Source organism: Prenolepis imparis, unplaced genomic scaffold (assembly GCF_030444845.1).
Source record: "Prenolepis imparis isolate NDT839.2.m4 unplaced genomic scaffold, iyPreImpa1.0 SCAF_6, whole genome shotgun sequence".
In the NCBI taxonomy this organism is placed as follows: domain Eukaryota; kingdom Metazoa; phylum Arthropoda; class Insecta; order Hymenoptera; family Formicidae; genus Prenolepis; species Prenolepis imparis.
In genome coordinates, this window is record NW_028141164.1 from 3,734,766 (window position 1) to 3,753,327 (window position 18,562).

At 39.0% G+C, this 18,562-nt stretch overlaps 1 protein-coding gene across 2 annotated transcripts in view; it reads left to right on the plus strand.

The window, feature by feature from the left end:
• Positions 1 to 18,086, plus strand: part of LOC145937178 (neural cell adhesion molecule 1) — a 257,834-nt gene extending 239,748 nt beyond the window's left edge. For both annotated transcript variants that reach the window (XM_083040092.1, XM_083040093.1), the window contains 5 exons: positions 1,286 to 1,620; positions 3,398 to 3,767; positions 13,610 to 13,858; positions 15,249 to 15,529; positions 16,778 to 18,086. In XM_083040092.1, coding sequence (XP_082896218.1) covers positions 1,286 to 1,620; positions 3,398 to 3,767; positions 13,610 to 13,858; positions 15,249 to 15,529; positions 16,778 to 16,921 — 1,379 coding nt within the window. In that variant the 3' untranslated portion in view covers positions 16,922 to 18,086. The remainder of the gene's footprint in view (positions 1 to 1,285; positions 1,621 to 3,397; positions 3,768 to 13,609; positions 13,859 to 15,248; positions 15,530 to 16,777) is intronic.
• Positions 18,087 to 18,562: the final 476 nt, after the last annotated feature.

An 18,562-nucleotide genomic window follows, 5' to 3' on the forward strand; every position in this document is an offset into this window, starting at 1 on the left:
TTATGGGTTTTGGAATATATATTACGAAACATCTAATTTGTTTCTGTTAGAATGAAGAAAAGAAGGAAGAGTTTGTTTGTCGTTGAATGTTTTACAAGCGGAACTGATGTCGACCCGACAAATTTGTCTGGTTAGCCTGGAGAAATTGCGGAATTATTCAAATTGTGTACGTTTCTTAGGAACACATATCAACGTAAAATATAATATTGTCCCTTGTTACATTTTCCTAAATTATTCAGGTTAATGAAAATAGTGAATTTTCATAAAAATTTTATTTTTTCGAATAGAGTGTAAATCAAATAGGATGGTTGCGGAAAGAATGTTTGAGCAAAATAAACCACATCTCAGATGGTTTGCGAAAGAATCGCGAAATATACCGAGAGACGTATCCGAGAAAACATTTTGCGGCATTTCGCGAAGTTATTTTCGCTTTAGAAATATGTCAAACACAAGCAGAAAAGATCAACCTGATTTCTCATAGAATACAGCGAACGACGAACGATCGTTATTCCAAAGCGAATATATATATATATATATATATATATATATATATATATCTTCAGTGTAAACAGACGTACCCATCCGGGTGATACGTCGATATGCAACGTAACTCCGTAGCAGCATCTCCCCAACTTCTCATCTTCGCAATTAATTTAGTACTGCATAGACTGTATCAAATTGCAACCAGACAGTCTCTCTATCCGTGATTCCCAGCCTTCGGTCGTAAATCATCACTCCAGCCGTGCGGGACTTCCGCATGTCATAGCCTATCGCAAATACCGATGTCAAGGGAATTTCCTATTAGACTATCGATCGACCGTTGCAGCGAGCTGAACGTTACCGAGCTGCTTCTTCTTCCGTTTGACACTCGCGGATCTCGCTGGGATATCGACGGCGTGGCGCGAGTATCAATACCGGTGCAATGTATACCGGAACGTCGAATATCCATTTAAATCGCCGCTAGTATTATTTCACGACAAGAACAGAATGTTGATTGATTTACGGTTGTACGCACGGTTGAAACGCCGGGGAAACATAAATTAATCAGAATCGCTTTTTATGCTTATCATCGGACAATGAAATTTCTCGAGGCAGAAGAACGTAGAGACTGCATACACTTTGTTATACATTAATCTTGACAAGCGGATCATAAATCATTCCTATATACTTCAAACTTTGCGCTATTCTATCGTTGTTCCTAGAGAGAGAGAGAGAGAGAGAGAGAGAGAGAGAGAGAGAGAGAGAGAGACCATCGTTCGTTGGCAAAGTACGACTTTGTTTGCAGATGCGCCCGTGTGCAAGGAGGGCAAGAGCGAGGTGGTGGTAGGCGCTTTGAAACAGGAAACCGTGTCGTTAGTCTGCTCGGTCGAGAGCCATCCGGCGCCGGTGACTTTCCATTGGACATTCAATAATTCCGGCGAGCTTGTCGAGGTACCGCACTCGCGTTATTCTCACGTATCGGCGCCCGGGACGCCATCCGTCGCGGACAACCTAAAAGAGTACCAACAGTTTCACGGGTCCAGACTAAACTACACACCAGCCACGGAAATGGATTACGGTACAGTGGCATGCTGGGCGAGCAACCAGGTTGGCAAGCAACGAACGCCCTGCCTCTTTCAGGCAAGTACTTTTCCGTCTGTGCCTTTTCGCTTCTTTACGTGCGCGACTTTCCAAGTGTCATTCGCAATTTCGTTTTTACCTTTTTAACGCGATAGATGTGATAGATGCTTTTATTTAAATAATATGAGATAATTTTACTCCATTTCATATATATTTTGTGATTATGTAGATTTCCTGATTCGATTTCAAGTCGATCGAAGCTCTCAATACATTAATCATTTCTATGTAATCAATAGTTAAAAATGAGAGGATTTTGCAGAATACATTTCACGAGACAAATATCAAAGAATAGTCATATTTTTGAATTAAATGGATTTAATTTTAAATGGATTTAAGACGTTTAAAATTTGCGAGACTTGATTGCAAGAAGAAAGACATATTGTTGAAAATTAGGAAATATATAAATGAAACATTTTGTTTTATATATATAAAAGAAAAAAATCATTATTAATTTATCATCGAAATTATTATTAAATTACGTTTTGACAATTTGTTATTAAAATTCGATAAATATAAGACATTTATTATATATGTGTTTTATAAACCTTTTGACAGAAAATTTTCAAAACTATTTTTGAAAATCCTCTCAATTTTATTTTCATGAAATTTATATAACATGTCACACTAACTAATAGACAGAATATGTCATATCGTTGAGCAAAACAGATTTTGAAATTTATTACAAAAAGGAGATTACATTTTATCTACGCAACAGAATATTTCAATTTATGTGTGTATATATATTGTATACATATATAGGTTTCACAAATACTTCATATTTCATTTATAGAACCATAATTTCATTTATGGAATCATTAAAAAATTTAGAATTTTTTTATGCGACAAAGTAATATATTTCTTTAGCAATACATATTTATAACATCTTATGAATAACTGATGTTCCATTTTTCATCATTTCGGAGCGTAATATAAAAATTTCTTGCATGCAGATTTTTTTATCTTCAGACATTATTCTATACGCGAGAACGAGAATTGTATAGAATCTTGTTAGATTGCTTAGCATGTCATAAAAGAAAAATTCTATTCATGATCGTGGAAATTTCGCGGGAAAAATGATTTTATCCGTTGATCGTAATATCGAAATTTATTTCAATCTGATATCAAGAGGTTTCCTTGATTGATAGAAATTAAACACGGAGCTCTCTCTCGGTCATTGCGCCAGTTGTTACGATTCTTATTGTTAGCCTGTTTTTTATTTATTTTATAGAATATATTATAGAAATTAAAGTTAAACCATTCTCATACTGCATATTTCAAATATTCCGGTATTTACACGACGTACGTCATGTTGCCAGCTATTTCCCTTCATAAATTTTACACATTGTATCCTGGCATCACTATGCTCCATACATTTTCATTTTGATCGATCGACAGTATCTACAAAGAATGCAGGGGTTACCTTCTTTGACGGTACAAACTATGTTCGTATTTGGCGTGCATATGAGAGTCTTCGAACGTGTGTAAAGTCGTTTCCTGCCTTACAGAAAAGATCGATCGCTCTTCTACAAGACTATGATAGAAGAATGCATGACGTATAAGCATGACGATGTTTAAGCATTTTGTTAAATTATGTATGGCAGTTGCGCCCGATAATATATATATGATATTTAGAGAAACTATACTATAAGAAATTTCCATTTGAGGCCTTGAGCTTCTCCTCATGCAGTAACGATTCGCTTCGTTTCTAGTGCGACAAAGGATCTATTGCTCGACTAATGCAAATATACTTTATCTCGGGCTCGTGTGCATGTTTCAGGTTATAGCCGCGGGTCGTCCGTATGCTCTTCACAATTGCAGTGCCACGGAGATGTCGGCGCCCCTGGATATGGAGGAACTCGGCACGAAATCGGGAACAGGACTGATAGTCCGATGCCTGGAGGGCTACGACGGCGGTCTTCCTATATATAGTTATCAGCTCGAAGTCGTGGCTGAGGACGAGGACGAAGGTCCGATTCTGCTAAATAAAACCGTGCCGGCGGGTCCGAACGGACCGACTTTCGAAGTCGCGGGATTGACGACAGGCAGAAGCTATCGACTTTTTCTCTACGCGATTAATGCGAAGGGAAGGAGCGAGCCCGCCATCCTCGAGCCGGTAACCTTGAAGGGTGTCGCTATGTACACGACTGGTGAGTACATTTCCCAAGTTTTCCGACAATATTTTTCTACTGACGAAACGTTTTGAAAATTTTCACGAATTTTAAGATCTTTGCTGTTTCATTTTTTCTTTTTTTTTTTTTTTCTTTTTTTTGTTTGTTAATGTATATGAAAAACTTAGATATCATATTACATTATCGCTGAATCATAAAACTTCAAAATTTTGATAATCCTATAAATGTAACTATTTATTACAAGAATTGTTGGCAACGTTTCGAGAAGAACTACGAAAAGTCTCATTAACAGTAATGATTATTCTCGTATTATATGTAAATAGAAAAAGAGAAATGATCTTATGGTAAAACATCATATTCGAACAAAGTTGCACAAACAAATTATAAACACAACTTGAACGACTTGTAAAATTATTGAATGAAGAAATCAGTAGTAATATAAATTTGCTCTGCGAGAATATTACGTTGAGTCTTTTTACGATATATATGCTCTTCATTATATTAAAATTTTTATATTAAAAATATATTCGCGCGTATTATTCTTTTTTCTGAGAAAAACTTATGGCCGGTTAATTGCCTCATTCATATTGCGCAAAACGCGGGTACAGCTTCGTATCTTACAAAAGGTACAGAAAACTTTTTTATATAGGAATAAATAGATCTATTGCGCTAATAGCGGGGGAAATAAAAGAGTCGTATTCGTCAGTCAAACCGGTTTCCTTTCTCAACTTCCTACATTTACGCGTCGATCGTTGGACGCTGCAACAATAACAGTCACGCTACGTTTTTTTTTTTTTTTTTTTTTTTTTTTTCATCGGGTACCGCTGAAAAAGCGAACGGACGTGCTCTCTGAAAAATGACGTGGATCGGGCGGGAAAAAACGCTGAATTTCGCTTTTGACGGTCCATTAGTGCGCGTTCGGACGCAGTGCGCGTATAGGCGCCTATTATACCCCTGATAGACGTCGCAAGGACGGCGGATATGATCGTAATTTCACAAATACTGCGAGCGGACGCGCCAGTATTGCAATTAGTCGGTTAACCGCCCCCGTAGTCTCCTCGTCGTAGTCTCCACGACAGGCTCACACTGCGGTCGACGATGTTGTGAGCCGGTATCGGGGTAGGTGAACGTTGAGGATAGGGGGTGAATTCTACCAGCGAGGTGGAGGTGGAAGCGACTGCTGTCAGTAGCTAGCTAGAGCTTGTAATGCTGAACGCAGCACAACGCAACCGCAGGTATCGGACTCTGCGGACCTTGCAATTAACAAAACAGATTACTCTCAATCAACGAACACCTATACCCTGCTTCGGTGAACGCGACGTGACAGTTTCACTGGCTTTCTGCAACTCTCTCCATGCAATTCCGTGGGGAAATAGCAAACAGCGTGCGACCTGCATTGATACACGTTGAGTTGAGTTACAGTCAGGCTTCTTATACTTTGAGCCGTGTGTATGAAGCGAAAGAACTCGAAGATAATAAAGCAAGTTTATTTAATCAAATATAAAATTATTTTTATAAAATAACAAAAATCATTCTTTGATTTTTGCCAATTACATAATAAATTCATAATCACGGAATATTATCTTTTATGTAATTTTTTACGATTTATCAAATTTATCCTACGATTAATTAAAACTGATAAATTAGAAAACACATATCAAAGAGCTGATAAATATACTTATCAGAGGAAATAGCTATTCGTTGTCAAGAAAGTCTTTTCGCTTTCGCGTAACTGCAAAGGGGAAACGTTCCTTGACGCCTCGGTATATTTTCCTGTAATATTGGTGGCGTTAAACCACGTTGCAAACTTGAAAGGCATCAACTCAAAGAACTCATCGTCTGAGCGCCTGTTCGTGCTGTCGCTTGTCGACACGAAAAAGCCAAAACGCAAGAACGTAATCGCCGGCTTGATCGATATGCTACAGACTGCATTACATACCAAAAATTGCTGGAAGGTTGGCGTGCTCGAATTTAGCTGCAACGATCGGAAACTAACTTCCGCCCCTTTAATATGCGAAAGCAAAAGGTTGTTTCGCGCGCGCATGTTTCGGCGAATATCCTGAATTCACAGAGCGCGAATACCTATACACGGTAAATTCAACAAATCCTATATTAGCGCGAATGAAGCCAGTATGCGTGTGAAACGATCGGGGAGTGTAAGGTACGTTTGCGCAGACCGACGACACACTTTCATCATTCCTTTTCCCATAACGCGGCGAATGTTTGATTATAATGGACTCCACTCGGCCCGGCTCTCCGACAACGTAATAGAAAGTCATTGGTAACATACGGTCGCGGGTCAACACAAGGTTAATTCAGTTTACCACCGATTTCCAACGCCGCCAACCACGTAGACCCGCCATCCCCGCGTCTCTCTCCGCATCCTCCCCTCATCATCGTCGTCGTCGTCGTCGTCGTCGTCTTTCACCACCGGGTCCTACCCTCCTTACCCTCGGTCTCTCCTTCCTTCCTTCCTTCCTTCTTCGCTAATTCCGACACGCCTGACTTTGCACACTGCCTCTCTCTCTGTGTGCGAGGGTGGCAAGGTGCAAATATTGATTTGACGACCGTAACCGCGCGGCGCTGATTTGCCCGAATGGCGACCCGTCTACAAACCATCGAAGCCAATTTGCGGGCTCTCTTTGTATTGTTCCCGTTCTAGTATTGTCCTATAAAGCGCCGCAGGGGGTCCGTTAGCGACAGAAGGTACTGCCAGTCTTTGTGCCGCGTTTTTAACGTCTGCGTTTGCTTATTCTGATCCGCCCCCCAACCAATATTCTGCTTTATTGCTTCTCGTAGCGCCTAATAAATATATTTATAAAACATATTATTTGTTTCTATTGATATAAAAATTAATATAAATATTTCTTTGATAAAGACATTGTCTTTCTGAAATACTTTTAAAAAAATATATATAAATAGCACACGCATCGCGGGAGAGAATTGTTTTGAATTGAACGTTGTATTGAATCGTACAAAAGTTTGAACAGACGAAATTAAATATCGTTTGTATTACGCAGAGAATGAGGGTAAATCTCTACTTTACACTTCTCACTTATCACATTCCGGAACAAATGCTTCCCTTTTCCTTCATTCCAACAAATCGTTTGTGGTTTGCGGGGAGAGATCTTTCATGAAATGTTTTTGCGTACCTTACCGGTATCTCCTGTAAGGGACAAACAAAAACTGGCCACGAGCGAACGAAACGCTAGTCGGTAACGATACCGACACGCCAAGAAGAAGATATGATTCAAGTCGAGAAGTTTCTCCTCTCGCCAGGAGTGAGAAAAACGATAACTCGACACGGCACGCTGCGTTGGTGCAAGAAAACACGAGCACGAGGAGTAAAAGCGGGTAAGGCAAGCCGGCGTGGACTGAGAGGACAAGTAGGAAGAAAATTGTAGCAGCCTCTTTTGCGCGCAGCCTCTATTTCGTACTCTTTCATTGAACGCGCACCGGCGCTGATCCATTAGGAAAATTAAACGGATGGCGAATATTCTTGCCCTCCCACGCGAGAACGTGTCCTCGACTTAAACGCGACTCGACCCGCGGCGGTTCTTCTCTTAAAAGAAAAAAAAAAAAAAAAGATGCGAGAAAGACCTCTTCCTTTTACCGTTATCTTTCTCGAACGCTAATGTTGTACGGAAGAAGAGACAGCAACGGGGAGGAAAGGCGGAGGAAAAACAGGAGACAGAAACGAGATACGGAGAATAGGAAGAGAACGGGATACTTGGTTGCTAGGGGCGATACGCGAATATTCTTGTTGGAAACTCCATTCGCATATATATAAGTCGCGTAACTATCTAAAAAGGATTACCGGAATTAATCCTAAAAGTTTTGTATCGAACGAGGGGATGCGATAAATATCGCGATAAGAATTTATGGGGGAGGGGGGGTTTTGGATATTACAAGTTGCGAGAGTTTGCCCTCATTTATATTCGACACCAAGACCTCTAAATGTAGGCACCTTAAGAGGAAAGCGAACGTAATTATCTGAGAGAAAAAAAAAGGGATAATACTTGCAACACGCTCGGCTTCCGCTGACCTAAAAGGGAAGGAAAATGAGCGTATCTTGGAAATCGGATTTTTTCGCGAATCGATCGGGAATTTCAGCTCAAGGTTCTCAAGGTCTTTCGAAAGTTCCTCGCGCATTCTCGTACGCGGTAAAGTCGGTTGTTTGGTCCCGGGGTTACCACGGGGTTACCACGTGGACGCGGGTCTCAGACTGCAATTCTTTCGAAATTGCTTTCGGGCTTCCATGGGATTGCTTCGATTTCAAACGAATTACTTCACCCGTCTCGAAAAACGGCCCAAACTCGTGCCCCTCTGGTCCCTCTCTCTTCCAGGAGAATCTTGCTCCGCGCGAAATCCCGCTTCCAAATTCTGTTCACATGGAGAGAAGCCTCTGATTTTCTCGTCTCGCTCTCTCCGTTTTATCGCAGTTTTATTGTCGAATTACGAATGAACGATGGGGAGGAGGAGAGAAGAAACTGGTCGGACTATACAAGAAAAGATTTCCAAGTGGTTCGATTTATCGCGCTACGATTGACATTGTTTTCATACGCGCAACAGGCCGTACATCTTCGCGGAGGACACGACACGATCCAACGGCAAGATAAACGGGGGTGAACGTCAATATTAACTCTTTCTCCCGCCCGCTGCAGTGGGCTGAGATACGTCGATGCTTATACAGCCGATTGCTGACGGGCGATATTTCAAAAACGCTACGAGGAAGTTGTTTCCGCAAGCGTGCTCGAAAAATTTGATAAGTGCACGTAATATATTTTATACAATGTAACTGTGTGTATTTTCACCGAAATCTTTCGTTTTGGGGACACACTCAATCTCGATGAAACGCGATAAAAGTATATTTCTTTTTCATAGTTCATATAAAAAAATTTATTAATTATCGTCGAAGACAATTTTCGATAAAATTGCGCATTAATGACGCTCAAATTATTTCAATGCGATTTAAACAATGAAACTAAAGAAAAGACAATAATAAAATGATAGAAACACAAATAGTATTAGAAATTTATAAAGTATTTACATTTTGCTTGCAATTTTTTTTTATATGCTGATATATTTTAACGCTAGTTTAAACTTTTATTTTAAACTGATGTCATACTCGCGCAAGAATTTTAAGTGGAGCTATTGCCCTTTATCAACAAGAGAGGGGACAGTTCTTTGCAGCGTCAGATGTCAGCTAATAATACCTGAATTCAAAGCGCTGCGAGAGTTTGCTTTCTCTGGCAGTCTGCTGACAGATTTTTTGAATGACCGGTAGCACACTATGTTCTTTAACACGGGCATGTACAACAACGTCGAGTGGCTCAAAGAATTTCTCCTGACGCCGTTCTCTGGCGTCGTCGAGTTCGCTCCTGTCTTATTTACGCAGGTAAGACAAAGTGCATAGTCAACACGACGCGCGGCAAAAGAGCGGCTTGAGTGCATTAAAATCCTGTTTAAGGCAAACAATTGCGCGCGCCCGCGCACTCCCTCTCCCTTTAATCCTTCAACCGTGCGACGCGAGTTATTATAATTACGCCGAGTCCTACGAGGAAGCGAAATATTTTTCATAAAGCTTCAGCTTCTACTCCTTCTACCTCGATCGTTTTCATCTTCTTTTCTCTCTGTCGTGCCAGTGACACTTATATTTTATCCAAATAAGCGTCTCCGATTCGAACATTTCTAATAGAGTGCTAGAATCTTTTTTATTCAAACGTAAGAGAGCTGTTATCTGGCTGTCATAACTTGCGGCATAAAAGTATAAAGTGCAACTCTAGCAACTTGCCAGTTTTTCTTTCGTCCTTGCAATATTATATCTCTCTTTTAAAATTTTTCGCCGCGATCGAGCAACTATATTCCCTGCAAATGCATCGGCGCAGCAAATGCTGCCCTGCCGAACATCAGTCGTGCAATTTCACATTGGAAAAAGTTTAATTACTCTCGGTACCGGAGACATATCCCGGCGTAAACACACTGTCGGTGGTGTCGGTGGTACGAGCAGGAGACAGGCAGCTCTGCTCTCGACTAAATTCTTTCATGAAGGGAACGCAGCAAAGCCGAGATGTAATGTCCGCATTTACTTGGTCGCCGGATGTCGCTCCGCTTACTCTCTCTCTCTCTCCCTCTCTCTCCCTCCCTCTCTCTCTCTTTCTCTTTTTTTTTTAACTTTCGCAGTCCGCGAGACGGAGTTTAAATTGGTCCGCTTTCCGTCGGCAATCAAAGTCTAATCAAACTTTAACGAGTATCACGAATGCTCCCTAGATACCCGTCAAGCCGAGAATTCCAGCTACCTTTTGTCTTCTACAGAACTGCGGATAACAACGGATTTACGGTTCTTTTAAAAATTTCAACAGCGTCGACGGTGGTCGATTCAAGGAGCGATTCACCGGGATTACCGCTTCTTCTCGTCGGTCCTCTTTCTTGCACACGCGACCGGTTCGTGCGAATCTTTTACTGTCTCATCCCGATCGAGATGGTTCGACGATGATTTTTCTCTCTCCGTCCGGTCTAATTGGCTCCACAAACTACTGTTATCGCATATTAATCGAGCCATTCGAGTCGAGAAACGTTCGGCTCCTTCGGATTTTACTGTTCGACTTTACCTCAGATTTTACGTCTTCTTATATATAGAAATGTGTGTGCAAGCTTCCTATATTTCTTATTAACAAACTTGGGTCATTATATTTTCGCGGGGTGAAATTTTATGTATTAATGCCACGTCTTTTTCTAGCGAGCTCTTAAGAAGAGAGCGCCTTCTCTTGAATACATCCTTTCGCTCACTAACATTTGCATAATGGACTTTTGCCGAGAATTTATTCGTTCGCAATTTACGCAAGCACGCAACGCTTTTGATGAATATATATGTATATCGTCGGGATTGTTAATTCCAAATACCAATTTATTCTGACAAACAATTGGAATTCTAATTCAAAATGTACTAATATTACGTGTAATGTATACTATCCGTTTCAATTTAACCGTATAGTAGTACGATGTTGAATGCAAAATAAACAGCGCGTGAATGCACCATCGTGTACAATTATACCGAAAATTTTAAATGCTAAAAACGATGCGAAAGAGGTTGTTTTGCTGTTTTTTTTTCCCATTATTTTAATGCAGTTTTATAATTTGTGTGGAATCCAAATGTAAAATTTCCGTTAATGATTTGAGATTTTCTTTGTCGCTTCATTGTAATACGCAATATTCACGCGAAACACGAGCTATTAACCGAGCCCCCAAAATACGTAAAATATAATTTGCTCGAATAGAAGCATTAATTTACCAAGCGAATGCGTATAGTACGCACATAGTGCATACCATTCCTGGTTTACATTTCCGGTATAATCCTGTTACTATTAAGAAATTACTTTTAAGACTAAATTGGTTTTTTAATGTTATAATTACATACGCGGGTTTTAATCCAATAATATTATATGCATAAAATTTATAGATCTGTAAATTATAGGAGAAGTGCATTTATTATTAATTATTCTTATATACTGTAAATCCGTCAAGAATTTCTAGCATCATTACTGTTTAGGCTGTTCTTGATTCAAATATATATTATTATTGCTAAGTTACAAAAATTTTTGCAGTATTTATGTTCACGTCTAAAATATTTCAATAATTCATGTGATTAGTGGATGCAATTTATTCACGATATTAGGATAATCATGTTGAAAAAAAAAACGCATTTATTGCCGCCTCGTGCTAACTGCAATAGCAAACAACAAACCGGAAGCATCAAAGATATAGTCTGTGCTTGCAGTCTAGGAGCGATCTCGTTTACACCGTTTCATTTCTTTGAGATCCTGAATGGGCCACGGTCGGTTTTAAAGCGCTAAACGAGCTTTAAAAGGCACATCACTGCCGTCTTTTCGCGTTTTTAACTAAACTGCAAAAGCTCGTCGCTTCAGAAATTACCGCTCGTTCAAGCTTTAGTTATCGCATGTAATGTAATATAGCAGAGTGTGGAACTCTTGTATTTATAATATTCGCCATTTTTTAATACTGTTGTCGCAATATACCAATGTAAAATGACAATAATGCATTTTGATGATGCATGAGTGCGATCTATTGTATTAATTGTAATCTCGCTATATTCCGTCTCGCAGTATTGCGCATTTTAGCAGACCGTGTTCTAAGGACTTGTATTTGAAATGATAACTCGCATAGAGTACACGTGGTTTTGGCCGAGAGAAACTTGAATGAAACGGTTGGAGATAAATACACGTGAGAAAATACGAGAAAATACAGAAACGACATGGTCTCTAATGCCCATAGTATCCCATATCAGCTAGTTTGCATATATTTACATGCGACATTCACGAGCCAATTCGTGGCAATAAAATAAAAAGAAGATGGATTTTTGCGCGGACATACTTCTTATAAGGGGAACGTTAAAAAGTGTCCTTGCATTTAATTGATGCAATTCTCCTTGTGAAACTTGCTAGAAACACAGAACTCGCATGCGTACAAATATATTCACACACGTACGTGCACACGCAGAAAATGCGGATCAGCAGGATAGGTGTTCATATATTGTCGAAACATAACGGGAATGTATTTATATAGAGGGGTTGAATTATATTGGCAGACATACCTCCGTTAATTATTGTCGCGTTTATTAAACCGGGTGCCTGATATTGACGCTTGTCTCTTTGATAGCCGAGGAAATTAAAAACGTAATAAAAAGAAGTCGAGAATGCGCAAAGGAATGTTAGCTATGTTATTTCATCTGAACAGTAGAATCATGAATATATGGATGATTCCATAATTGTATCTGTTTATTTGAAAACGAAATAATACACGGCTGTATTATTACTAAAAGTTAGCTTTAATAAAGAAAATAAACGTAATTGTGAATGAATATTGTTCGGAATATTGATAAAAGATGAAAAAGTTATGCAACTGGAACATGATCTGGACTCTTATACGATCAAAGTGCTATAGTATTATGATATTATGACATTACGTAATATTTCGCGTACGTGTAATTCAATGAAAGTAAGAGAGGCAAAAAGATCGTGAGGATATCATTTTAATCGAGTTTGTCTTATACAATAAACAAACGCGAAATTGAGTTTGTTAGTATAACAAACTATCGCGTCGAACAGCAGTTACAATCTTTTTTTCAAGCTAACGGGTCGCACCCAGTCTGTGAGCGGCATTATCACAAAGAGGGGAAGAAGGGAGACGGGGAGGTTTAGCTTTTGCAATCAGGCCACTTTCAGAATAGCGCTTTGCAATATATATATATATATATATATATATATATATATGTACCAAGGCAGTATGCCCATTCAACGATCTCTTTTTGATCTACAGCTGTACGTACTCTTTGTGCAGGGCGTTGTCACGCATCGATAATAGGGAAATATTGAATTGCTTCCTTTCTCGTATCGAGACAAAGAGACGGGCCGCAGCGGTACGCCTGGAAAAATCATTTCCGATTGAGAGCCGGAACGTACAAAACATTTATTACAATCCGCGGTTTCTGTTCACGAATTTGCAGCAGCCCAGCGAAACGGCGCAACACAATCCGCGGGTAATTGGAAAATACGGAAAACCAACCCTTCTCCAATCCTTAATTTGTATCGCCGTTTCCCTTCCTTCCACCCTCATTCGATACAATTCGTTCGAGACGCGAATGATGAAAGAAAAGTTACTTGTAACGCTTCTCTCCTACGAGTTGCCAAGTTGCTACCCCGCGTTACACAGAATGTGGGATTGGAGAAAAAAGGGGTGGGAGTCTCGCGTGTTGTTGTATCGCGAGGAGCGAAGGGGGGGGAGGAAGAAAGATCGATAGGAGTTCCAGTTGATCGAGCATTTTGCATCGACTGTCGCGGCAGGCAACACCGACGCATCGATGCTGAATCCGTTGTTGCTGGGCTTGGCAGCCATGGCGACCCTTTTGGCCCTGGCCGTTGCTGGAATCCTGGCGGCGCTCTACCGGAAGCACTCCACCGGCCGACCCGGAAGTCCAAAGCACGCTCCCATCGTATGCGAGCCGCCTAATGCAGGTGCAACCACCCCGGTGCACCCTCAGACCAAGCAGGCGGTCGATGACATCGATCCGGACATCATACCAAACGAGTATGGTGAGTCCGCCGATAATCCAATCGTTAGAAAAGAACTTGCTCTCGCGCGCTTTTTTTTATATGACGACAATATAATTGAGCTAGGCATTATTTTCATAAACCGTGAATTTTGTAAAAAAGATAATAATTGAAATATAAAAAATGTCATTGAATTCTTTTTCAAACTTTCATTACGAAACGTATTATTGCATATCTTTTATTTAAAATGTATATGACGCACATAAAGATAAATATATCTCTTATTAGTATACTTATAGATGTTGTTAAATATTATATTTAGCAAATTTATTAATCTATTCCTTTTAAGACCTGTATAACGGTCGTGAAGTCGTTAAATAACAAGTTACATCATAAAATATCCTTATGATGACTTTCGTGTAGACTTCGGTAAAGACCACGTAAAGACTGATAAATAATGCAGGAAATTGAGCGATAGCGATAGCATGTTTAATATTAAATTGAGTTTAAGTCTGTCGTTGTTCGTCTTTAAGTTTGAATATGCATATATACGGTTAAACTTTTCCGATTTTCGCGATATATGTTGATATTATGGCATTAATTTCTTATAAGCTACATCCGGAATTATATGTTTTGTTAATCCTCTGTTTTATTTATGAATATAATGGGATTGAATTATTGACAGAATTTATAATAATAATAAAAATATGATATCAATATTTAATTTTTTCTATAAATTATGTATTATTTTGTTTCTAAAGAGAGAAAAAAAGAGTGCATATATATATATATATAAAATTGTAACCGAGTAATAATAATCCAATGGGGCTTTTTGTATAATTAAAATTGTAGTAACTACAAATTAAACCCCGCGCAAGATATTCTCGTACGAGATAGAAAAAGAGTATGCACGATTGAAAAAACACATTATACATATTTTAAATCCGCGTAAACATAAACGTAATAAAACTCTGACATTATTTTCCAAGAGTAACGATAACAAGCACGTAATGTTAGTTTTTGTGCTTATGTAGCAAGCAAGTCCATGAAACAAACTTCTCATTTAAATTCATTTCAGCGCAATGTTACTTTTTCTATGAAAATACATTTCCATTTGCGATATTAATACGCGAACTGCGTCCGCGAGCGAACTCCGCGAATAATGATAATGTCGAGGAAACGAGGTTGAATTGAGATGCTTAAAAATTGAGATATTTCTCGTAGAACTCGCGCGTTTCGTAATGAAAGTTTCATTGATAGAGTAGCGCAAATCTTCTCTCGGTGCGATAATAAAGAGACACGAGGATGTCATCCTTGTCGCATTTATACGAGAGAGAGGTAGCATTTATAAAGTAACCGTCCCTCTCTTGATTTAATCGACTAAGCGGCTTAGTCGCTCGTTTCTGCATGGCTTCCGTAAATCTGTCTCCAGAAAGAAGACCCTTAACGTACACCCCCGTCTATAAGACACCACCACAACGAAGAAAGAAAGATCGCGCCACCGATGAAAATGTCTCGCCGGAGAAAAGGCCGATCGTTCAGCACGGTCTGGACCTGCCTCCGGATCCGATGTTGACCGACTGTCTGCCAACGCCTACCCCAAATTACCCGCAAAATCATGTGCCTCAGCAAAGCACTTACAATCATCCGCCCACGATGGCTGATTTCAAACAGATGGCCATGGACGCCTACAATCAGCGTAACCACCAAAACGTAAGTGATTACATATTTAAATATTGCAATTTCTTAATAATTCCTCGTACAAAGAGTGATTTCTTTGTCGTAGAAAAAATTTGTGAGCTGTGAATTTTTACACAAAATTTTGAAACAAAATGCAACTATATATGTTTGACAGGAGCAATTGTACTAACAATCATTTTTCTGCGATGAAAACTTACGTAATGAGATTTATATAATTTAGTACTTCTATAAAATTATAAACAAGATGACTCTCGTTAATTTTCGAAAAATAAGCAAGCGACATGCGAAATTAAAAATAAAAAGTTTAAAATTAGCGCGAACATATCGAATAAGCCCTATGACTTTGCAATGCTTGATTCGATCTTCGTGTTCCCATCGAAATATTGCCTCGTCTATACTTTCGTAAAGCTAAATTAGAGGGGTCGTTTTAAATATTAGAAGCTTGAAGCGGAGCGATGGAAAGTTGGTTCGAGAGAAGGAATCGGTTGCTTCAATATGCGGCAGTCCCCCACTTTAACTTTTCCGGTTTAGCAGAGTCTTAAGTTATCTGCGCTTTCGTAAGTTTAATTACGTCAAAGTTTTCTCGATAATTCGACGAGGCCAGCCCCCGATGCACGTAACTCGTCTCGTATTCGACTTCCGCTCTTCTTCGTAAGCGATCGCTTTCTATTTAGATGTCTGAATAATTATAACGTGTTAAACAAATGTGAAGGAGAAAAACTTAATCGACAACTTTCTCGTTGAAGCATTAAATTATAATAACTGCATCAAAGAAATCACACAATAATTGCTAATTAACATTCATTGAAATTCTCTTTTATCCGAATTATACATTTATGAAATATATATATAGAAAAATATATAACTGACACGACAAAACATATATAGAGGAGAGGATTACAAAAAATTCAATATTATTTTCAAGCTGCTCTCCTCTCTCTCTCTATTCAGGAAATTGCGAATATATGTGACATATGTATGTCGTTTCCTCTCGATCGCGCATAAATAAATATATGCGAATAAAATGAGAAGAAATAAGCACGTATTATTTGCTGTCGCGCAAAAATTTACTAATTTATTGAAGTCTTTTCTTTTCTTCTTACGACGTAAAAACTTAATTCAAAAGTTTAGAATCTATTTATAAATATATATTAATATCTGCATCAATATCGCATAATTTTTACGTCCAAATAAAAATTACGTATTCCTTTTAATCGATACAATAGTCTGATAAATATCGGACGTGGTTCTTGCTTCCAGGTATTATATTATAGCCTTCAGAGGACGAGCAAAGGGCTTTCGATGCCGCAGAGGTCCGTTTCATCGTCGGTCTCCGCGCAAGGCAAATTCCATCAGCCGGAAGTAGTGACACGCTCGAATCGGATACAAGAGAGCTGTATATAAGTTCGGAGGGATTCCCCTTGCGGAAGATCGACCTCGTGAGCTTCTAAGACGCCGCCGGCGATTATATTTACACGCGTAAATGTAAACGAATACCGGCGGAGAGAGCAGCGTTATGGAGATCCACCCCTTCCCCTCCCCAAGTGGATCCACGAGACGCGAATGTAAAGTCTATCTTCTCCATAGTTGGTACGCGAGTTACAAACTCTACTCCGCGAAATACACTTAACGTTTATCAAACAAAACAAGTAGAGAGAAACTGATGCGAAGCGCGTTCCGGATCGCATTGACCGGAAATGCGATCTCCTCTCGAGATTACGTTATATCGATGCCGTCCCGTTGCGGACGGCAACATCTACGTTTTCATAATTTTACCGAGAGAAAAAGAAACGAGATAAACAAAATTAGCGAGATAAAGGGAGAGAGTACCCATACATGTCCAGAATTATTTCTTTACTGCCATTATACTAAGGTATAAACGGTATATCGTAACGTACAAAGAGTCTAACCCCTAAGTAGTTAATGTCAATAACAAAAGGAACGAGAGATGAGGCTGGATTAAAGTGAGCTGAGAGAAAATTTCACAACGGCGTTTTTTATATTTTATTCATATTTCCGTTTTCCGAGTCGCGCACAAAACAGCATCCTTTTATATGTATGTACTTTACATATTAATTCTTTTGGAACTTTTACAAGCTACTTTTAGGTTTGCCTTCCCTAACAGTTTCATAAGATAATACGGTTAAGGAGAGGTTCCTCACGATCAAAGCTCATTCTCCAGTCTTGCTCTCAAAATACTAACAATATTAATGTGATCGTATTCGAAGCTCATCACTGCTCATGTTTTCTTACGCAAAATTTTTATAACGACCCAAAGAAAGACATATTCGTTCGAAAGACTTCGCCGAAACTCGAGAAAATCCTCTCCTAAGGAGCGACGTCTTCGTTCCCGATCACTGACGCGGTACATGGACGTGAGTTTTACTGTTTATATGAAACTAGTTTTTGTACAAAGATCTCTATTGTAAATAGACACGAGCCTGGCCCTAGAGTTATAGTCACTAATGTCCGAATTTCAATCCGTTACACGTTAAGCCGAGAAATGTCCGATCGCGTAAGATAAAAACTCGATGGCATACGAATACGAATAAAGAGAATACGTTTCATCTGTTTTACACAAATGAGCTTTCTCATTCGCCTTATCCTTTCGCTATTCCTTTCCATTAAGATCGAAGAGTATACAACAAAGGCAAAGTTCCTACGATACGTAAAGGAAACGAATTTATTCGCGTAATGCGTTATACCTCCAATATGCCTCTCGTATACTATTTATTTCAAACGTTGAAGAAACTTTTCTCTATATTAAATGTACATAGCGCGAGAGTACATGTTATGTAATATGTACTTAATACGGAACGTAATTATATTACTCGATGCATATCGATGCATCTCGATTTTTATGTACGTGTTGTATTTTATTACAAAAAGTTATATTTCAATCAATTTTGCCATGCTATCAAAAAGCGGGACTTATTTTATCAACAAATATTTGTTATCTGTATTACGAGCCACTCGATACCTATTTCCGGAAAATATGTGATCATAAAAATCATATAGGGTACTATTTCACTTTATTTGAAATTT